Source organism: Echiichthys vipera, assembly GCF_963691815.1.
Source record: "Echiichthys vipera genome assembly, chromosome: 4".
Lineage (NCBI taxonomy): Eukaryota > Metazoa > Chordata > Actinopteri > Perciformes > Trachinidae > Echiichthys > Echiichthys vipera.
The window spans coordinates 24,295,678-24,319,139 of NC_139829.1; the positions used below are offsets into that span (position 1 = coordinate 24,295,678).

Below are 23,462 nucleotides of genomic sequence, written 5' to 3' on the forward strand. Positions count from 1 at the left end.
GATGGAGAACGTGATGTAGCCTAGTATTAGTAGTAGTAGTAGTAGTAGAAAGAGTAGTCGTTATGGCAAGCCATTTTAACATTATTTTTAAGGTAATTTTGGCAGTTTTCTAAACCATTTTATTATGTAGGCGGACAGGAAATGGGGTGAGAGAGAGGGGGGGGAGACACGCAGTAAAGGGCTGCAGCCTCTGCCTCGAGGACCTTCAACCTTCTTACATGGGGCGACTGCCCATTTTAACATTTAATGAAATCACACTCCTATCCGTAATTACATTTTAGATAAATGCTAAATTTCCATAACAGCATTTATCTTAGTACAAATAATTATATTTTCTGATATACCTTGTATTTAAAAATGTCTTTTGCACTGTTTTTCAATTTTAAATGTTAGTTGTTTATCTGTGGTGCACAGTGGCTCTGTGGGAGCACCCCAAATGTTGTTGCACTGTACCTTGTGCAATGACAATAAAGGCCTTCTATCTTTAGACTTAGACTTCTCTTTATTCAGTCCTTTGGGATGACTCCCGCAAGGAAATTTAATTTCCAGCAGCTATAAAGCAATAAACAGAAACAATAAACTCTTAGTCAAATATGTATGAGGTAGATGTAAGAATACATGTAAAATAAAATCCACGGAAAATGAAATCAGATAAGTTAAAGAGGAAATGTATAAAATAAATAAAATATGCATGACTGTATATAACAGAAATGAGCCGTAAAGTTAAATTATTGCACTTAAGTGGTGGATAAAGTTATTGCACAAAGAAAAGAAGATAAGTGTCCAGATATGTAAGATTACTAGTCAGAATGTATGTTGGATAGTTATAATTACATTATGGATAATTGGAATGTTTCTTTGTTTTTTTTATTTAAGGTATGCAAAATTAAAATTATGACTAGTAACAACTGGATTGTAGCTATTCTGAAATGGGATTCTTTTCTCAGAGTAAGAATTGCATTACGGATATCCAGAATGTTCATTCGAGACATCAAAAATCTAATTGTGGATATCTAGAATTGAAAGCCTAAGACACATTAATTGCAGTGCACGTCATTAGTAAGAATGACATTGTGGATATCTGAAATGAATTGTAGACAGAAAACAATTTCGGCTATAACTGATATATCTCATGTACATTTTATTTCCATCCATGAAGGTCTATAGTAGGTTTTAGAGCGTTCTCCAAAATAGATGTTTTTTTTTCCACTTTTGTATTTACTATAACAAAATACTTTAATGTTGTTAGATTATATTATTTGTTATGATTTCATTGGCCTAAAACCAGTCAGAAAAAATAATATTAAGTGTAAGGATCCTGGCATCAACCTGTGATGGAGTGCAACTCGCTCCAGACTGCTGCTAGGACACAAATTCCCACAGAAAAATACAGAGGAACCAAACTCAAGGTCCTGGTGGTGACGTTGGTGCAGGAGTTTATTTACACTAAGAATATGGATGTATGTTTTTTGTTCTTTCATATGATGAAGCAAACACTGAAGCTTTATTATGTGGCCTGTGCGTTTAGGTAACATGAGGTTTCCGAGGAGTCATTGAATGAGTCACCAGGAGCACTCAAGCCGTAATAAGTGAGGGGAGGGGCTTGAACCTGGCCACACTGCCACCTGTTGGTATCAAAGAGAGAATATTTCTACCCTCCATCGCTCATTTTTATTAGTGTCACATTGCAGGACTTGAGCCACATTCTTTTCCCTCCCAGTCGTCTCCTCATCCATACAGTTACTTTCCTGGAGCCTAAGCCACAGGGTTGGCCACTTGACCTCAAGCAGAATCAAGTTAAATGTTTTCCTTTCAGTGGAGTCTGCTTTGAAAGATCATCTCATCGCATTGAACCTGGGGGCAATACCAATCTTTGTGCTTCAGAAACACACTGTGCAGAACATAATACACAGGCTTATGTAGGGCTATGTTAGATTTCATTAAATTGTGAAGGTGCTTAATAATGTGCCCCAGAGTCTCAAAATTCAAAATGTATGTATTGCTTGCTGGCAGAACACAACTTTCACAGATTTGAAGATATCTACATATGGCCCGAGAATTTAAAATTTCCTGAAAGACTTAGATCCCAAACAAATGCACAGTGATCCTTGTGAAATTAGTTATTAAAAAAAACATAGCAATGATCCTGACAGAGGGAGTGCAGAGTTTGTTATTGACACTAAATATTAACATGCTTTGATGTGTTGCGGTCAAAACACATCTCTGCCATAATGGAGCCACTCACACACAAGAGCAAGACCCCATCACTTTTGGCGAAAGAACCCATCATTCTGTATTGTAAAGTCTTAATCACATGCAAGAGCATGATATAACTTGAGAGCCATTAATACCGACCTGAAATTAAGAAACACAAGTCCCCCTGCCCCCAAAAATCAACAGTTCAGTCACAAATTAGGTTGCTTCTCAAATACCATTTTATTTGCTCTATCCATGTTAGAATTACTTTATTAATATTGTTATTACATATAAGTTCCTTCTGTACTTAAATATGCTATACAAAATGAATCTAATCAGAGAAGACATTAGTCAAAGTTACCAGTACAAAGTTCATCTGAAAGCCAAAATGATGGCCTGCCTTGGTTGAATATACTGTAGTTGTCATATCAAGAGTTAGTGAAGTAACGAGGACAACAGGTGAATGATGACAAATATTTGTGACAAAAAAATAAAAAACATGTCCAGTACAAATATTATTTACATAGTGGAAATGAAAAAAACATAACCTTGTTTATAAGACGAATGAGTTGTGAAAAAAAAAATGTCCTAACAGATCATCACTTGACAAACAACGGTTAGCATTACTGACCTGGAACTTGGTCAGTCTGACAAACATCAAGCTATTTTTGCTTCCTCTCGACTTGTTAGTACCAGTAATCAGACCTGAAGGTTTACAGTAGCACCCATCGGCGTATTGGTTACCAAACTTAGTTAACACAGGCTCAAGTGTAGTACAGGTATTTAAAATACCCATAAGTAAATGATTCATTGAGATTTTTGAATAAATCTGAGTTTGAGTTTGTTATACAGGCCTGAAACTAGCCATTCATGGCATGCAGTAGCACTTTGACATCTGCTCTTCAGGAGTCTGACAGTGCCTTAATGGAGACATCAGTTTGCTAATGCTTAGTTTTGTTTCACTCACGCTTTTAATGGCAAACAAACACACATATATCATGCAGATAAAACAATAAAGTTAAGACAAAAATAAAAATATTCTGTCCATTATTCTGAAACACTCACACTGATAAAAACCACTGTCCATTAATTTTTAAGCTTCAAGTGTACTGATGTAAATGTTTCGCAATAACTTAAAACAACATTTTAATCTTTAACAACTTCCTGAACTGAAAAGGAATCAACACCAGCTGTTTCATAACGTTCATCATTCAGTCCCGATTGGCATTAGTGATACAAGTCTTGATCAGAGCAACTGACTGTTAGCTGCTGTCACAGTACTTTACATAGTTGTTCTCAAAAAAAAAAAAAAAGACACATCTAGAAAGATCTGATTAAGGTACATAAGCAATATCGGTTATCATTACCACATACATGATTTAACTGGACATTTTCCGACCCAAAGACAGAAAAACTTCTGTCAACACTGGGTTTCATAACAGTTACTTTACCAAGGGGAATACATATTTCCAAAGAGGGTCAGATATGTTGTCCGATAAACTGTCCAGCATTCCATTGTTCTGAAAAAATCCAGCTCATCGACTACTACTGATCTAACAGCAACAACATTTCTGAGTTTACCTTGAAGTCATTCTTTCAAAAGAAAGAGGAAATAACCCACACTTTATTGGTCAACCATATACAGCCCAAGCCTTTTAACTGGCTGCATGAGCTGCTGACTGAGCCCTATCTTACTACATATTCTCATAAATTGTACCATTTTAAGACTAAACTGAGAAGTACAGACTGAATACAGTCAAACAGCTTTGGAGATGTTTCTAGATGTATTTTGTACAAAGTTCTTTGTTTGTCCAACTTTGTGCTATATATTATACAACACTGGCACAGCTAGTTAATGTCAGTTTGTCTTGTACAGTTCTTCGTTGACAGCTGATACGTGCAAATATGTATAATATAAAAAAATATAATAAACGGTAATTTAAAAAAAAAGTTATTCGTGGTGACTGCAGAGTGTAGGACTGAACATGACCTCAAAATCAGATGAGTTCAGTTGGATTCGAGAGTCTTTTCCAGTCCAGTTTGCAGCAAGGCCGTTTCTCAGAACCTCAAAAGCCTCAAGAACCTCTGCGTTAAGAACAGTGGACCATGTCCTTCTCAAAAGGCAGCAAAAATGTGACGCACACACACTCTCTCTCATACGCTGCATGTACACATGTATCTGTGCATGTGTCTACTTCATTCACACACTTTCACAATGTGCAATATTGAACATAATAAAAAGAAAATCTAAAAGCAAAACAATGATGGGTACTGGGTAAGTTCACAGCTGCAGCACGTGAAGTGGACGGTACTGACAGGCTCTTGGCCCGGGCAAACTGGAGCTCCAATGGGTCGAGAGGTGCTCGATAATGAGAGAAGACTGCCACCAAAACGTCAGTACTACACAGACAAACACCACTTCTACCTGCATTACTTAACAAAAAAAGGAATCGTTTTACTCCTCCTTCTCAAACCTCTCCTGAAAACCATTTTCTGCTGTTCTTCCATCTCCACCCTTTTTTTTTCTCCAAGCTCCTCTACAAGTTGACCAACTCGTGTGCAACAAACTGTTTGAGTCTCTCCAGGTATTGTCCGTAGAGCTCCACGTCATTGTGTCCAGCCCCCTCCACCCATAGTGGCTCCACAGGGCGCTGACAGCGTTCATACAGCGCCAGGCCATGGGAGAAGTCGATGACCTCGTCCTCCGTACCATGGATCACCAGTACTGGTGACGTTACCTTCGAAATCTTGTCAATGCTTGAGTAAGAAGTAAGAAGAAGTGAAAACAGAGTTAGGAAGGGGTTTATAAAACAGACATAAAGACAGTCAGAAAAAAGGGTTGTTGTAATCATAAATACTATGGCAAATTAAAAATAAATGTTGAAAAATCACCATAGAAAAATGTGTATAGTATGTCAAATGACCACCGGAGGGAGCTACTGGAAATGTGTTTTTAAGTTCTGGACTCATTAAGAAACCTCCTTGTATTGATTTGTCATATCCAAAAATGCCATATCCATGTTTGCAAGGTTTTGTGTGTGTTTTTCTAGAAAATTCATGGAAATTCATTCTTATAATGCCTTGTTTTCAAATGCGGGTGTGCTGTTGTTATTTGAATATCAGTGCAGGGAGGGTGTGTGCCTTTCTGTGGATGTTTATGATGATACGTTTAGCCAGGCTTTCACAACAGCCATCTGTCCCAGTAAGTCAACTCACTTCGGGAAGGCATCAAAGCAGTAGGTCTTCTTAGTGTCAGGGAAAGCCACTCTCATGCCAGAGGTGAGAGGGGAGTGGAGGATGACTGCAGCGCTCTCATAGCGAGAAGCCAGGTCCACAGAGGGTACCGTGCCAATGCTCTGGCCGTACACGATCACATTCTCCGGCCGGATGCCATACCTGCAAGAAGGAGATACCTGAACATCAAGCTTCGCTCATCATGAACAGTGTACTTACACTACTAGTAGTCAGACATATTTGGGTAAATCGTGTGTGCTTTACCAGACACTGGCAGGCATCCAGTTAGGCCTTTAGGTAAATATAAAAAGCAGCTCGGCTGGCAAAACAGAAAAAGCAAGACGTAATTTTAGAATCCACCAGTTGGTTAAAGTTGATTTTCTTTAAAGTGCTTTTCAAAGTGACAGGGGAACATTTTGTAAAAACGCATGAAGTTCAGATTTTTACCCATCACATAGAAAATACACTCAGTGCCAATTAGTCCCCCATCGTTCTCTCATTTCCCCCACATGCTGCTCCATAAACAAACGCATACCTGCGTGCTAAGTGAGACTCATACTCTATTATGGCTGAAGCGTCATGCCACAGTGACTCAGTAATTATACGGCCCCTTGAAACAAGCACACAAAGATGGGAAACAGCCATGGTTCAGTGGCTGGCTGCTGTTTTTCAAAAGCAGCTGAACAGAGAGGACCACCACTGTAGTCTTGTGATTCAGAGGGAATAAGAGCAAAACAAGTAGAAAGGGAGCACACAAAAAAGACACTGATACTGGATTGAGGAGGGAGAAGGAAAAAAAAACAGAGAAGACATTCCACAGCTGATTACGGAGAACGTGACCCACTCTTGCAAGCAAGCAGTCAGCTGACAACCTGAAACAGTCAGAGAACACTGCATCACTGTATGCACTCAGCACTACTAGATAGTCCATAGCACACAGCCGCAACCAGTCTGACAAAATCACTGCACTGCTCCATTATTAAAATTAGGAACACTAACATTACAGGCTTAACAGTGCAACCTCTGCCATTGTAGTCCTGTAATACACAGTCAAACAATACATATACACGAACACCAAAGTCTGACACCACTCTACACTACTGTCATGGATTATTCTAATTACAAGCTGCACAAGTTTTGCAAAAGGAACAATATACAGTAACCTTAGTGCTACTGCTTGCCTCATCCACTTCAGAAAGAATATGGAAATGTACACAGACTCAGTCATTATCAGGAACATACCAGTTAACCAATGGTGTGTCAGCTGGCCTTCATGGAGTATAAATAGGGGTGAAATTACTGGCACGACATGGGACAGTGTTTCTGAAGGCTGTTGGGTGCTGTGACGTTAACAGCACCATTAACTCTCAAGGTTGGCTGATGATAATATTCATGGCCTGAAAGCTTGTCTCAATTATACAACACAATGTGGCTGTTTGATGGATGTGAGGGATAATGACGAGGTGGAGCTGTATCAAAAATGACACTGCACTTTCTGATGTGTCCGATTAAGGTCTAACTGCTGCTGAAAAATCTGCCACACACAGCGTTGGTTTACCATCAACAAGCAACAATGACATACAGTACATTCAAGTTTGATTTACACTTTTACCTGATTCAGTGTTACAAACAATGGAATGGAAAAAGTGACAATGGATCCTTTTTGGCATAGCAAGGTTTAGAAAAGAGAGTTTAATGTTGCTGGGTCGGCTACCAGACAACAATGTCAGGTGGGTAATAGAAGGGCTTGAGTGCAAGACACTTTCAGTAAAATAAAACCCACTCTTCTCCATCAAGAGCAGTCAACTCTACCTGTAAAGGAAGACTGACATGAAACAGAGGATTGCAAGTGAGCTGTGAAATGACTGCCACTGTTGATTTAGGAAGAGATGGTCAATATTAACTCCTCCCAGGACAGATTACAGTAAATTGCCTAGTACAAGGGTTGTTGAGTTGCAAACTTCCCTTACTCCTTACTGTTCACAGGAAGCATTCGACCAAAAGAGATTCTGTTTGAGTCTGTTAAATTGAATCTCATAAGTCCACCATAATGCTGAAGAGTGCACAGCAGTGCCTATAGGCGTGGCTTGTTCACTAAAGATAAAGATTTTGCTTTCTTGTCACAAGTCTGATAAATCTTTTCATAACAGTCAAAAAATAACAGTTAGCCCTCAAGTACATCTTGTCTTATCTGTTATCTCCTTTTGTTTATCTAATCAATGTTCTTTGACCATATCAGGCCACGAAAGCCTGGCCAATCCAAATGTCCATAACACTCCCCACATGTATGTCACTACAACGTAAATACAACGCTTGTGGGATGTCAATACGGAGGGAAAAATGAAACCATCTGACAGCTTAGTCATCAGATGAAGGGATTCGATACTGCAGCAAGGCTTTGCCTCGACCTCAGTTGTGATACTTTGCTTACACTTAACCATCGTTGTGCAAGTAGCACCGTTTTGCTCGAGGACACACATGTAAACACAATGAAAAATGCAAGGCTTGAACCCGTGACCTTCCACTTACAACAAGGTCCCTCTAACCTTTCCTGCTATCTTGACACTGATCGATGGACTGCTGTCGCCTCTGCTCACACATTCAGGAAAGAGGACTATCGCAGTGCAGATCTGCAGCTGCACTCGTGTTCAGACGGCGCTCTGACCAACCCACTTTCACATAATGTGCCCCCACCCCCCATTAGCCGACACAAGCCTGCAATTTACTCCATTGCATTTCAGCTTGAATTGTCCTCACCAAGCCATCGCCAGCCACGCTCCATGGTTACGCCCCTCCTCCCGACCTTCATCAATTTAGTCTTCTGCCACAAATCCAATCTATTATGCATCACATCCTCCTGCGTTCCACTATTCTGCCTCTCGCTCCCTCTTGGCTGCCCACCTCTTGCTCCCTAGAGAGCAAAAAAATGTTCATACCATAGCAGTCACTATGACTAATAGATATTTTAAGATATCCTGAACATATGTAAGGGCCTTTTTAACAGATTAGTGTACCATCTGCGCTACAGCAGGGGGATCCATCCTTCAAGCAAGTGTTCCAATGGTTTGTTATTATGCTTAGCACCGTTTTACTGATGTACTTTCATGTATACTTGCTTACTCACATTTGTCTTGAAAAATAAATAGATGTTGAGGTTTCAATGTCCGTACATTGAAAAAGAATAATCAAATCAAATATTAAGATAAACAATAAGTAGGGCTTCAAAAATTAATTGATTAGTTATCAACTATTAAATTAATCCCCAACTAATTTGACAATTGACTATTAATATCTGTTAATAACTGTTAATATCTTCTGTTTTCTTCATGACAGTTACTCCCTTGTTCTGGACAAAACAGATTTGAGGATGTGGTCTTGGGCTTTGGGAAACTGATTGCGATTTTTGCCAATTTTCTGACATTTTAAAGACCAAACAACTAAACTAAATGAGCATATAATTCAACATTAGACAATGGAACTAATCTAGTAGTTATGGCCCTAATAATCAGCAAGTACCATCTGCGAGACTGAATTAAAAATAAAAAAGTGTGTAAGTATAAGTATAAGTAGTGTAGTGTGTATAAGTATATTATCAGGAACTACCATCACTAAGCTCTTCTCCTGTTGCTATGTGCTAAAGACAGTCATGTGAACGGTCGCAGCCCGCCCAACTGACTTAACAGACACAGCAGCCTTTGTCTACCTTTGGCCTCATCACCCTAATCACCACTGATATTTCAAGTAAACAATCCATAGAAATAGAAGATTCCCTTATGTGTACATGTTTGTGAGAATTTCTGGCCGCTGTTGTTGGTCTGAGAAGATGGATGGCACTTTGATTTGGATCATAACGACGACTGACCAGGAAGTTAGTTTTTCCGGTTTGTTTTTATTGGCCGTCTGAAAGCTCATTGGAAATAGATTGCTAGGCTACCACTAAATATTAGACAAGCAGGATTGACTGCTGGCCTGCCTCCATCGCAGAGAGGAAAGAAAATGACAAAGTGACACACACCCCTTTTGTCAGCGTTATCACTGTTTAGTCAATAAACTTTTCCTCAAGCTTGATTTTTTTTGTAATGCAGAACAAATAGTACATCTGACTCAGTCTTCTATTAGTATGTGTATGTAGTAGCGATAATGGAGGCCGTGTTAGTGTGTAAATATGCTGAATCACTGATCCACTCCCTGCTCAGGTGAAGGGAGTGTGTCATGCATCGTGTCTGAACAAAGGAGCACAGGAGGGGAAAATATTGTGTGCCTGGCTGAGCAGCTGTGGTTCGACTGTTAGCAAAATGACAGGTGGTGGCTGCCCTCTGTCATACGACTGTGGAGTAAAACGAAAGCAGCCAGCAAGTGTGTCAACACTCAAGAGAATTTATTCACTGCTAAGAAGAAAAAGACACTGAAAGCCAATACAGAACTCGCAAAAGTCAGAATCTTGTGTGTTCACAATGTCAAATAAATAATGCGAAAGACAAGACACTGACACAACACAAGAGAAAGAGAGAGAGAGATGAGAGCAGCTCTCTTTTCTGGGCTGTGCGTCTGATCTAACATGGGAGACATACACGAGGGATGTAAGCTGCAGGCTAATGTGAGACCATGCAGAGGCCTTTTGATCTGATAAACACTAAACACACAGTTGATTCATACTTGACAGGGTCAAAAGTTTGGCCTGCACCCTACTTCTATCATATAGAGTCAATCAAGAATCTGGCACAGCCCTCAAACCATCAGACAGATACTAGAGGCAAGAAGGTAGAAAATATACTTTATGATACGAGAGACCTTATTAACACTACGCTTTGAAGAGTAGACATTAAAAGGCAGACAAGTATACAAAGCCAAATATATTCAGATAATTGTGCACAATTTTTCCACCATATGTTCTGTTAGTAAATCCTTCTTAGCTTGTAATATGCATCCATGAATTAGACTTGAAGACCCACATTTTAATTCTAGAGAGTAGCTAGCAATTAGCTCTGAGTGGTTGTGAAAAGTCCTTGAAAACTGCCATCATTTCATTCCCTTTGTGGAAGAAATAAGCAAAGTGTTAGCACAGTAGCAAATATGCCATTTAAGCTGCTATAATGCAAAGAGTTTGAAAGCCTTAGCAGAGTATTACCAACAAAAAAGTTTGATGCGTGGCAGTTGGTTACATAAGCAGTTAAGTGTTGACAATCCTGATAGCGGGACCATTAACAATATACTCTGTAACTGGAGAGGCAGCAGAGCTCTCACAGAGAGGAAAAGCAACACTGTCAATGCCAAATAAAGTAAAAAAAAGAGATTGTTGCCAGTGACCAGGGAACCAAACCACAAATCTAGAATGCAAAAAGGGACTTGGAACTAATCTATGGTCTTGTTTTAATTGTTAAGGAAAGAGTAGAACGTCACAAGCCGGATGTTTTTGTGCCCAACCCCATCGTGACGAGTGCCTTGTGGGCCATAGTCATATCACATTACATAATGTTGCTATCATTGTTTAACCCTTTGTCAGTCCATTTTGTAGTGTTCATAGATTCACAAATGTGTCAGACATGTTTTGTTTAAAGCTCTTGTGGCATGAGTAGGGCATTCCCAAAACATTGGCCTGAAAAGCTGGCATTCAGACTTGCAACCTGGCTGTGGAGCGTTATAAGCATGCAAGTTGAGACTTCTTCAAGCTCAATTAAGTTATTTCCTCATTCCATCCTATAGGCGTCTCATCTAGAAGAGCCATGTGATACAGTGCACAAGACGGAGGTTGGTTCAAAACCTGCTGAGCCCTTTAAAAAAATTAAAAATTAAAAAGCTGAATGACGTCATGTAAAGAAACGGTTACACCAGACAAGTATAACAACAAGTAACACTGGTAGGCAAATATAATCTATATGATCGCAGTGCTAAAAATCCCAGTTCAAATTCAATTCAGTCAGCTAATATTTTGCTGACAAGCGTCACATGATCATATGCAAGATGCCCTGAGCATCACATTGTGTTCATAATTCATCATACATAAAGTGATGTTTTGATGGCATCTACATACTATACCATAACAGTTAGGGAATTAGGCACCAACAACTAGTGGGACTAGATATGTTGTACAACAATAAAACTAAAAGAACTAAAGAAACGATCAGCTGTCGTTAAAACATTTCAACATCATGTATTGCTACAGACAGTGAAGACAGAACCTAGAGTTAACAGTGTGTAAAAGTGTGTGTGGCCACCAGAAAAGCAGGTTCTTCTTCACAACAGTGGCCTATTTCCTGTATGCACAACCTTTATGATGAGAGTTTCCCGTTTAACTTGCCAGCTTCCTTATTTAAAAAAAGGTCCTTATTTACAGAAGAGCTCTCAAGATGGTCTGTGAAATGATAGCTTGTGGCAGATGTAAAAGAAGTGCTGTGAACAGTTCACAGCAAAAGTTAGTAGCTAAAAAAACAGTAATATTTTGTTGCCAGAGGCCCTACCAATGTTATCCATCAGCACTTTCAAACTGCTGCAGTGCCAACACCTTCATTTACCACAGAGCGAACTTACACCCACATAAGTATTCAGATGGGAGTGGCTCTCCACACCAGAAGCCTAGTTTTTCTCTTGGTGGTTAATTTATACTGCTTTGGCTCTCCTCTTCTTGCCTTTAGTTTTCCTGAGCTAACGTTTCCAGTCTCCTCTCTCAGTCATTTGTTTGTATATAGGAAGTATACAAAAAACAGCCAGGCCTACTGGATGAGATTGTGCATGCTGCATGTTTTAGGCATCTCCCTCTAACACAGCCGATTCTAGTTAGTCATTTATTATCAAGCCCATGACAAGCTTCAGCTGCTTGATAATAATCATTAGATTGAGCTGTGTTAGTGGAGAGATACCTAAAACATGCAGGCCAGTAGCACTCCCAGAGTAGGGTTGTAAAACGACAATCATCAACAAGAAGCAACAAATAAGTTTGTTCTATCAGCTGAAAGATCAGTAGAAGTTGAATATCGGCCAATAAATAGTCTATTCATAGCAAAAGAGATGCAGTAGAGCACCCACTCACACCTACATTTGGCTTACCAGCATAATCATAGAAAGCATGTTCCTCATGAACATGTTCCTACCTACAAGAACATCACGTCATCCTTCCAAAACCATTCCTCGTCATCTCCACCCATTTTTTTTATCAGGTCCAGTCTAGATCATCCATTAACCACTCTCCTTCTGTAAACTCTGCAAATCTTCAATCTGCCAAGCTCATATTTTAGTTGCTCTGGCAGGTACGTCTGGCCCCTGTTCCATTCAGACAGATTTCCATCTTGCCAGCACCTGAGGAAGCCAATCACAACCGTTTATCTCATATGGGACGGGTTTAATACGACAACTGCCAAAGGATTATCAAAGTTTCTAATGTAACCGGCATTCTCAGTCCAGCGCAGTGTGCCAGGCTCCTGAAACACAGTTAAACTCTCAAACTAGACAGCGCTGATCAAATATGAATAAAGATTCTGATTTTAGTAGACAATTTAGCACTAATTTGAGAAAGTTTGTGACTCTGCCGCCATTGTTTTGTTTCTTCAAAACAGACCAAGCACTGTCTCAACTTGCATGTGTCAAACAAGCTCTACATCGTTACGTTGCTCTGATTGGTTGTAAGTTTATCTTATTGTGTACAGACTCAGAAGCATTTTGGTCTGCATCGCTTATAAGGCCCCTTGGAAATTGAGCGAGTTCTAAACTAATATGCATTCAGAATCAGAAAGTGAACTGGTACCTTGTGAATGGGAATCTATTCTCGACATCAGTGGTGCTACCTAACCGTACTATTTACATGTGTGTTATTTTCCTTTTACCCTTAAGGTCTGTGTTGTGACACCATGCTAAAAGTTCATGGTGCTTAACAGAGTGTTTTCCAAGCCTCATCTACTTTTGAATTGTATTTTATACCAACTTTGGGCAACCTCATGAGAAAACCAGTTTAGGGTCTGCATGCTATTCAGGTACTCTAATACCAACACATTAATCTCTTCTAATCAATTGCTGCATCATTTCTCTACAGATTGTGCTAACATCTGTTTACAGGTTCTCCAATCCTCCCCCCAGCATCATCATCGTCATCTCTCCTTACCGTGACCTGAGTGCCTGCCAGGCGGCATCTACATCAGCATACAGGTTCTTCTCTGAGGGTTTTCCAGAACTGGCCCCGTAACCCGAGTAGTCGTATGAGAAGACGTTGCAGTTGATCCGTGAACCCAGGCCAATGTAGAAGCTGCTCATCTGGCCCAAATCCACCGCGTTTCCATGGGAGAATAAAAGAGTGTATCGGGCACTGGGTGAACAGCGGACAAACATGCAGGCGATGCGGTTCCCTCTTGAGGTGCGTGTCATGAAACACTCAATGGCGTCCTTCTCACGGGACGAGTACTGCCAGTCGGCACGTTCAGAGAGATGCAGCGTCCATCGGCTGCCGCTGTCATCGGACATGAGGCTGTAGGTGGCCTCTGGGGGCAGGAAGGCCAGCTTTGAGGCGATCTTGCTGGGGCACGGTGGACAGCAGAACAGGCAACATAGCTCACTGAGGGATAAGTGGTTCATTCTCAAAACACTGAAAGAGAGAGAGAGAGAATGGTTTAAAATGGAAAACAGATACATTTCATTAGTTGATTAAATGTAAGAATTGCCTTTGAGAAGTCAGGATAAAAAAGAAAACAATACATCTCTCATCCGGGCTGTCTCAAACTACTGAAACAATAATTTGTCTCTGCGTCCCCTGCGGACTGATCACAAGGAACACAGCACAAAAGCAATTCCCCCACAGAACTCTTGAATGATTTACTATCTAAAAATAGTAAATAAAAAATAATTTTACGTGTAAAAGCAAGGGGTTTCCTGGACTGGGGGCTAAAGCCAGACTGTCCTATCTTTGTAATACACTATCAATTCCCCTCCCCAGCTCTCTTCAGCCAGGTTAATAAAAAAGAAATGCATAGTTCTTCTGACCCTGATTGAGTGTTTGCTTTCTGTCTGCCTCAAGGCTCCACAATCACAGACAGTATTAACTTAAAAGGCTTTCTCCTTCTCTTCTTTCACCTTGCATCTGGACCCCCCCACCTAAGGCTACCTTTTAGATTCTCCAGGTGCCTTTAAGTGGCAGCGGCCAGTCGGAACAAGATATGTCAGTTAGGTCATTTCGGTGACATTGAAGCTGGTCAGTCTAATAAAACATCCTCCAGAAATTCCCCGTATGATCAAGTAATTTGACTATGCATTACTACAACGCATGCCCTTCTCTGAATAGGTGGAAACATACAACTGTTAGGGTATGACAATGCTTTGTGGATTGTATTTACAATGAAGGCGAGAAGTAAAGTGAGAAATGACACCTTGCGATTACATCTTTGCAATTTCACCCTTGAGTCTAAATGCAAATATGCCATCGCAATATAGATTAATAAAATCACCCAAATACACCATGTTGCAAATGTATTTTATTGTAGCCTCTACATGCTTTGTGGGTCTGCTGTTGAAAAGCATCCCATCAGCATAATGTTTTTTTTTTTCATCTTTCAACAGTGACTTGCTCGTGTAAAAACTATGAATGATGAAGCACATCCTCATGCCGCTTCAGTTACCTCCCTCACCAGTACTCTTCTTGCACACTCAATTTCCTAAACTACACCTAGATTTTCTTTGTTTTACAATTGTCCAAACTTCACTCTGTGGGATATTCAGAGCCTTGGCAACTATCTTTCTCATGTAGCATTCTCTTGATTATTTTTATAAACTCTTATGTATTTGCATGTAATGACCCTTTATTTTATAGTTTTGCATGAAGTTTGGCAAACCAGCTGTTGGATCTCCCAGGGGTTAAACAATCTTGATTACACACACACAGGTGAATTCAATACCCCTTAATTGCTTGTTACCTTTATAAGCAATTGGCTGTGCCAGAGACGGTTTCATAAAGACTTCTGACGGACACTTGTGATCCATCTGCCACTTCTGCAAGATGCTGTGACATTTAATAACGAGCACTCTGCATGCATACATACATGGGAGCCTATGTGCTTCCTATATTCTCCCAAAATAGTCCATAATCCACCAGCCTTGGAGACAGAATGGAGCCCCGTAGCGATTTAGTGTAAAATGGTGGTGGAGGCAGCAATGTGTTCAGAGAGATTACAATGATTTTAGGCTTGTTTGTGGAGGTTTCATTTGAGTTTTGGGTCAATTAGCCAGGAACACTAAACATGTGTGTTTCTTATTAACAGAGCGGAGAAAGGAATCACAACATTACCTGGACGGAAGCTGGACGCTTGTTTTGTTTCTATTTCTATTTTGAGACGACTGTATTCACCGTAGTCAGGTGTTATCTTCGCACCAAGACAACTAATTTATCTTCTTCTCGACGCCAGGAGATTGAAAAGGTTATCCTCGGCCAGATTATCCTGTGTGTGTGTGCCTCTCTTGGCACCACAGCTGTGAATTACTATGAGCTAGCAGCTTCGTATCTCCGGGTCCAGTCAGCCTCCGAAACTACCCTTTCTTGTTTTGTCTCCGCTCGGTTTTCTCAACATATGGTCCTGAATGATAACGAGGTCGAGTCATTCAAAACGTTCAAGTCTATACAGCTCAAAAGCGACATGGGTAAATGTCTAAAATATCCAAGATACTTGTATCACGTCCGTGGCGGTTGGTAATCAGTTCACAGAAACAACGTTCACCTCCGAAACATCATCGCTTTCGTTGTGGTGAAGAAAAACACTCAACTTGTCAGGAACATAGAGGAGATATGATTGACAGCTCTATGGACCAATAGCAAGGAGGGATGGACATGTATGGGCGGTCCTCGTCGACCACCAAAGTGGTGACCTCATGTTTTGATTGACGTTTTGAAGAACCAATCGGATGTTACTATTGAGAGACACAGTCCAATCAGCATCGACCAAAGCGTTTCCAACTTTCAATCAGGTGACGTAACTGCGTATTTATACCTAATTTGTACATAATTGACTATTTGCGGTAAAACTTGTTTTTTTCTATAAATATTAAATATATTATGTTATATTTTAGCTATATCTTGTATATGTATTACCGGCATTTGCGCCCTGGCCTAATTGTAAAAATATCTATTTTTGCGGATTGTCTGCTTGTCCTTAATCTGAAATAAAGATTTTTGAATTTAAAAAAAAATCGTATTATACATGTAAAACAGTTTTTTGTTTGTTTCTTACTTATTTTAACCTATACAGTCTGATTTTAACCACTTTTTAAACAAAAGGAGGGTTCGTGTTTTGACCCCAATGACGTTTCATGACGTGCCCTTATAACTTCCGGGTTAGTGCTCCGCTCTCTCTCCGGCATGGTTTTCGGTTGTGTACCTACTTAACGTGTGTAACAAAAAATTGGAAAATAAGATGAGTTCACAGAAAGGTAATGTATCTCGGTCGCGCGGCCAGAAGCATCAAAACAACTATGCCTACAGAAACGACAAGTACGGAGCGACTGTGCAAGTCAAGGTGTGTTAACCCAGCTCGACTGACAACACTGTAAAGTGTCCAATCAACGTCACGCTGTATATTATTATAGAGTTCACTGTGTGTTATTAGTTCGACACGAGGCAAATGTTCACTTTTGTCTGTCCTTTCCTTCTGAGATGCTGCTTTTTGTTGTTCAAGCAGTGGATCTTTTCTGCTTCATTCGGTTTTTATTAGATGTGCATTTCCTTTAAAAACCTCTTGTTTTGTCAATACCATGTTGCAACATATTCTAACATTACCTCCATGTCTCTGCTTATGCGATCTTAATTACAGAAGGCACAATCAAAGATCCACGATGGGCTCTGTAAACATTGTAAGGAGGTTCTTGAGTGGAAAGTGAAGTACAGCAAATATAAGACACTGACACAGCCCAAAAAATGGTGAGTAGCCTACACTTGGGTACTTGTGACATAAATTTAATTACAGAAAAGTATCAACACTGCTAAAAGTGCTCACATCTCGACTGATCTGCTCTGTTACAGCAAATAAGCATGTACAATCATTTTTTTAATCAGTGTTTAATATATCCACCAAAACGCTCACAAGTTACACGTTCACAGCATCTGAGATTTGCTTGATATTGAGATTTCATACAATTTATTAGAGATGTTCAGATACCATTTTTATTTTTGAGTACAGATACTGATACCAGTGTGACGGTGATATGATTATTAACGTGGTAAGGCCTGTTAAACCCTCTGTAAAACATGTATGAATACAGCAAATGGAAGCCATTTCTTTTAAAACGTATTTATAAATAGAACAGTATTAAACAGTAGTGCAACTTAACTAAATAAATATAGGAATAATAAGAAGACAAAAAATACTAAGAATTAAATCAACTGATTAATTCAAGATTAAGAAGAACCATGTAAAATCTAACAGAGCTAACCAGTAAATGGATTCCTATTTCTAATAAATTACGTGGTATCGGATCGCTATCTGGTCTTCGTTACTCGCCGATACCGATGCCAGCATTTCCCGCAGTATCAAAGGCAGCATATCCGTGAATATTTTTGCATAGAGAGCAACAAAAAGCAAATGCCACAGGTCAGCAGGCACCATAGACTGGCTGGCAATCAGGAAAACTTCTTATGCCGAGCATATGTCCAGTTAATTTGTACTACACATGAATATTTTTGCATTGAGAGCAACAAAAAGCAAATGCGGGTCCACAGGTCAGCTGGCACCATAGACTGGCTGCCACTCAGGAAAACTTCTTATGCCGAGCATATGTCCAGTTATCTTGTACTAGCGTGGAAGACCTCTGCTTTACCTTTTGTGTTCAGGCATACAGTCAGATTCATGCAGTCTTTGCAGTGCAGTAAAGTGTTGGGTTATTAATGTTTTACAGACCGTTGTAGTTTGTTCCAATGTGAAACATTTATGACATTTGTGCATGCATGTTTTCTTCTTTTAGTGTTAAGTGCTCTCAGAAGACAGTGAAGGATGCATATCACATCGTATGCAAGCCCTGTTCTCTTCAGCTAGACATCTGCTGCAAGTGTGGAAAGAAAGAGGACATCGTAATTCCGTGAGTGGTTCTGTGTTAAGAGTGTGTGCGTTGTGTGTAAATTCTACTGCAAGTCCGCCATCTTGTGGGCAATAAGATGCATTACAACTGATTCTTGGAGAGAAACAATCTACTGGCAGCATTTTAGCTTCGGTCTTTACATCTCCACTTAAAGCCGGGATAGGCAGACTTAAAAACATTTTTAAAGTAGAGTCAGCCATCCTTCTGCAACTCTCCCTCTCCCCTCTCAGTCCTGAGCTCCTCCCACCACACGAGCACAGGCTTCATACAGTACGAATACTAGTCGTTCATTCCCTCCTGTTGTTGTTCTATAGGGGTACTTCTACCCTGTTTTAGCCGTTAGCTGGATAATGCTGCCATTCAAATTAAGAAGAAAACGTAGACATTGCAGACGAGTTGGGCTGCTAAGATAAAGGCTAACACAGGAGTGAGCAGTTTGCAGCAGGACTTTCATCGAAGGGACCTACATCTGCATTAATTTATTATCATTTATTTATGCATTTAATTATTCTTTTATATACACTGGAGATCAAAATTAGAGGATAATTACTTGATTTATTCTGAAATATTGTTTTTTTTTATTGTTCAGAACACTGCTTTACATGTACAAATATGATTAATACAATAGTTATTGGTCAGTTACGCCACCTGATTGAAAGTTGGAAACGCCTCCTTCATACTGATTATGGAGGACTTAACATGACTCAATAAAGAACTGTATAAATAAATACAGAAATGCATACACTTAAGATCAAAATTAGATTATTCTGAAATACTGTCTTGTTTTATTTTAATATTCATAACTTGATAGACTATCTACTGTGGCTATACCATTGCTGTACTAGCATGTTTTTTAAATAACCAATGGGCACTTGAAGTAAAAGTAAAAAAGTAATGGAGGGTTTGTGTTTTGACCTCAGTGACGTTTCATGTCCGCTCTCTCTCTCTCTCTCTCTCTCTCTCTCTCTCTCTCTCTCTCTCTCTCTCTCTCCGGTATGGTGTTCGGTAATATTCCCACATAACATGTAACTAAAAAGGAACAGCCGATAGGAACATTCTCTCTTTCTGAAATGACCTGTGATTGGCCAAAGTGTCGCTTCACAGGCTAGATTTTCTAAAGCCTGAACACGGAGTGAAGAGGAGGTGCAGAAGTCTTGTTCTCTTGAATTACAATATGATGAAAGATTATTACCAAAAAGAAAGTTCCTAGCCAACCTATTCAACATTTTAGCATCTATTAAGTCATTCAAATATCATTTTATCTCTTCCTTTGGTTACATTATTACATTGAAAACTAGGGCTGAAGTTAACATTTGATTTGTTTTCATTCTGCTGTTTAGAGTAAACTCACAAGGGGACAAGAAAGAAGAAGAAGAAGAAGAAGAAGAAGAAGAAGAAGAAGAAGATGGTGAACAGAAAAGGACAGGACGTGGACGAGGGAAAAAGGACTTGGATGAATTGGACAGTGATGATGATTATGATGATGACTTGAGTGACCTTGGAGATGACGATGATGGTGAGGGAGATGATTTTAACAGGGACACAAAACCAAAGAAGACTCAGATCAAGTCTGATCCGCTCCCAGATGTTTCCCGAGTCAACGTTAAAGACTGAAGGTTCTTCTTGTGGACTTCTTTTCTTTTTTTTACCATATACAACACATTTTTTTAATCAAAAAAACATCGAGGTTTAAGATGTGACCATATATATGATGAGTACTGCAAACGTTGCTGTTTTTGATGCCTAACCAGGAATATGAGTTGAAGTCAACAGTTGGGAAAGTGAGTAGACAGAATGGCTGTACAATGTACTGTACATTCACAAACAATGCCAGCTGGATACTCGAGTATACTGTAATAAAAAACCTGTTCAGTATGTACTTTCTTTTTGAATGCATTTGTCCAAGCTACCAATTCTTGTCACAATACTAAAAGTGGACTTGAAGTATCAGCAGCACTAAAAGCAGAAGTAGGTCCACCTAGCTAAGAGTAATGCAGTTTAATACTTAAATAGCCCTGCAATAAATCAGTTCAGTATTGTTTAAACTGTTTCAGAGAGGTGCTGATTCACCCTAATAATTATAGAGGCTGTAGTTAATGATTGGTGAATAGATTATTTTCACAGAATCGGTTACTTGGAGTTCACTCACTCTCAATCATCTTCATCTGCTTATCCGGGGTCGGGTCGCGGAGCAGCTCTAGCAGGGGACCCAAAACTTCCCTTTCCCGGGCCACATTAACCAGCTCTAACTGGGGGATCCCGAGGCGTTCCCAGGCCAGTGTGGAGATATAATCCCTCCACCTAGTCCTGGGTCTTCCCCGAGGCCTCCTCCCAGCTGGACGTGCCTGGAACACCTCCCTAGGGAGGCGCCCAGGGGGCATCCTTACTAGATGCCCGAACCACCTCAACTGGCTCCTTTCAACGCAAAGGAACAGCGACTCTACTCCGAGTTCCTCACGGATGGCTGAGCTTCTCACTTTATCTCTAAGGGAGACTCCAGCCACCCTCCTGAGAAAACCCATTTCGGCCGCTTGTACCCGCGACCTTGCTCTTTCGTTCATGATCCAGCTTTCATGACCATAGTTGAGGGTAGGAACGAAGATTGACCGGTAGATCGAGAGCTTTGCCTTCCGGGCTCAGCTCTCTGTTTGTCAAAACGGTGCGGTAGAGTGACTGCAATATCGCCCCAGCTGCTCCAATTCTCCGGCCAAACTCACGCTCCATCGTCCCCTCACTCGTGAACATAATACCAAGGTACTTGAACTCCTTCACTTGGGGTAAGGACTCATTCCCTACCTAGAGTAAGCAATCCACCGGTTTCCTGCTGAGAGCCATGGCCTCAGATTTAGAGGTGCTGATCCTCATCCCAGCCGTTTCACACTCGGCTGCGAACCAATCCAGTGAGTGCTGAAGGTCACTGACCGACGATACCATCAGGAACACATCATCTGCGAAAAGCAGAGACGAGATCCGCAGCCCACCGAACTGCAACCCCTCCCCGCCACGACTACGCCTCGATATCCTGTCCATGAAAATCTCAAACAGGATGTGATACCCCTGTAATTGGCACACACCCTCTGGTCCCCCTTTTTAAACAGAGGAACCACCATCCCGGTCTGCCATTCCCATGGCACTGTCCCAGACTTCCACGCAATGTTGAAGAGACGTGTCAACCAAGACAGCCCCTCCAAACCCAAAGCTTTCAGCATTTCCGGACGAATCTCATCAATCCCTGGGGCTTTGTCACTGTGGAGTTGTTCGACTACCTCGGTGACTTCCGCCAGAGATATTGACAATGATTCACCATTAGCCTCCAGCTCTGCCTCTACAAAAGAGTTAGTCGGATTAAGGAGTTCCTCAAAGTGCTCCTTCCACCGCCCGATTACCTCATCAGCTGAGGTCACCAGCTTCCCGTCCTTACTGTAAACAGCTTGGACGGTTCCCCGTTTACCCCTCCTGAGGTGTCGAATGGTTTTCCAGAAGCACCTTGATGCTGCCCGAAAGTCCTTCTCCATGACTTCTCCGAACTTCTCCCACACCCGCTGCTTTGCCTGGAGTTGTAAGATGTAAATGTATCAAACCTTTTTAATATGAATGCTTTTTGTAAAATATGGTGTCTCGGTGACACTCTGTTACGTGTTATAGTATGCGCCACAAAAACCTCTGTTCAGTGAGAGATAAGTTCAACACTGACCAGACACTAACATCAGTTCTGGAATTTATGCTGCTACATTGCTTTGTGTTATAATGAAAAGTGTTTCTGCTGTTTTGTCCACTGCTTTCATATCACTGACAGTCCATTTATTTTATAACAAATGAAAAAGAAATATATAATGATCATTTATAGGCCTATAAAATGCGCCACAAGATCTTTCCCACTAGAATATAAACTAAATTAATTACGCCTTTTCAACTTTCATCTCAGTTTTGTTTAAATTTTACAAAAGAATGCTGTGCACCGGCTGTAATCCACATTTTTTTCCCTTAAAAGGGCGCTATGCCCATTAAAATAAAAAAGATATTATAGTTACTGTTACGCTTTGGTTGCTTGCATCTCTGGAAGTGTGTCTGTCTTTGTCTCTCTGTCCATCTGTGTGTCTTTTCTCTCTTTCTCTCTCCTTTTCTTCCTCCCCAACTGGTCAAGACAGATGTCCGTCCTCCATAGAGCTGGGTCTGTCCAGCGTTCCTGCCTGTTATAGTGAAGGTTTTCATTGCCACCGTACTCTACAGAGGAATTGTTGGGTGTGTGTGGTCTGTGGTCTATACCTACTCTGTAAAGTGTCCTGAGGTAACTTTTGTTATGATTTGACACTATAAATAAAATTGAATTGAATTGAACTGAAATGATCATGCTAAAGTTCTCGTTTCTCTTTATCACCTGCCTTTTACACTTCATGTGACTGAATACCCTGTAGTCATTAGATCATATGCCATCATTTATCATGTGGGGTTTCAAAGAATGTGGTAATATTTCAAACGTTACTTCCTCATTAGTATACGGGACATCATGACATATGCGTGGATTAGTCAACTACATCATAAGAGGATGTAACCTGATGTATTCCTCACATGGCTTTGTTCTGCTTAAACACTCATGACTGTGAGTCCATCATTCAGACAGTGACGCCCAAGCTTCACATGCTGCTGAAACACTGCCTGCCTTTCTACATTGAATTTGCCCTGATAATGGTTATAAATAATAGAATATTTTCTATTAGAATAATAGATTCTGCCCACAGAAAAAAAAAAGTGTAAATATCTACACTTTTCATGTTACTGACATATTCTACATATAAACACATGGAAACTGTGGTGAAAGTTTTATTGTCTTTTATGTTATTGTTGTATTGTGTACCCTTGTGTTTGGACAAATAGACCCACTACTGTCTCACAAAAGACAGATGTCCTCTTTCATCTATCTCGTTTTGTTACCAGACTGTCAGTTTTCCCTCATGCAGTATAAAAGTGTTGTTTTTGCCTATTCTAAAATTAAA

The 23,462-nt window shown here is 40.3% G+C and overlaps 2 protein-coding genes across 3 annotated transcripts; one reads left to right on the forward strand and one right to left on the reverse strand.

The window, feature by feature from the left end:
- Window positions 1-2,527: 2,527 nt before the first annotated feature.
- On the reverse strand, window positions 2,528-16,123 carry abhd17b (abhydrolase domain containing 17B, depalmitoylase). 2 transcript variants are annotated; one of them, XM_083913250.1, is made up of 4 exons: window positions 15,692-16,123; window positions 13,523-13,999; window positions 5,413-5,592; window positions 2,528-4,953 (listed from the first exon to the last, which is right to left on the reverse strand). In XM_083913250.1, exons 2-4 carry the CDS (start codon window positions 13,987-13,989, stop codon window positions 4,734-4,736), a joined length of 867 nt encoding a protein of 288 aa, XP_083769376.1. In that variant the 5' UTR covers window positions 13,990-13,999; window positions 15,692-16,123; the 3' UTR covers window positions 2,528-4,733. The 2 variants fall into 2 exon arrangements, with proteins under 2 accessions (XP_083769376.1, XP_083769377.1); XM_083913251.1 differs by lacking the exon at window positions 15,692-16,123 and adding an exon at window positions 15,321-15,446.
- Window positions 16,124-16,765: 642 nt separating this feature from the next.
- On the forward strand, window positions 16,766-20,300 carry cUnh9orf85 (chromosome Un C9orf85 homolog). Its single transcript, XM_083911889.1, has 4 exons — window positions 16,766-16,913; window positions 17,208-17,314; window positions 18,355-18,468; window positions 19,809-20,300. Exons 1-4 carry the CDS (start codon window positions 16,812-16,814, stop codon window positions 20,080-20,082), a joined length of 597 nt encoding a protein of 198 aa, XP_083768015.1. The 5' UTR covers window positions 16,766-16,811; the 3' UTR covers window positions 20,083-20,300.
- The last annotated feature ends 3,162 nt before the right edge of the window (window positions 20,301-23,462 follow it).

What these genes read in the sequence shown, in the direction of transcription:
- abhd17b (XM_083913250.1), bottom strand. Translation starts at nt 13,989, where the DNA reads ATGAACCACTTATCCCTCAGTGAGCTATGTTGCCTGTTCTGCTGTCCA. An exon ending in TGGCAGGCACTCAGGTCACG is followed by an intron (nt 5,593 to 13,522) that starts GTAAGGAGAGAT and finishes TCCTTCTTGCAG; the next exon opens with GTATGGCATCCGGCCGGAGA. An exon ending in TGCTTTGATGCCTTCCCGAA is followed by an intron (nt 4,954 to 5,412) that starts GTGAGTTGACTT and finishes TTCTTACTCAAG; the next exon opens with CATTGACAAGATTTCGAAGG.
- cUnh9orf85 (XM_083911889.1), top strand. Translation starts at nt 16,812, where the DNA reads ATGAGTTCACAGAAAGGTAATGTATCTCGGTCGCGCGGCCAGAAGCAT. An exon ending in CTGACACAGCCCAAAAAATG is followed by an intron (nt 17,315 to 18,354) that starts GTGAGTAGCCTA and finishes TTCTTCTTTTAG; the next exon opens with TGTTAAGTGCTCTCAGAAGA. An exon ending in AAAGAGGACATCGTAATTCC is followed by an intron (nt 18,469 to 19,808) that starts GTGAGTGGTTCT and finishes TCTGCTGTTTAG; the next exon opens with AGTAAACTCACAAGGGGACA.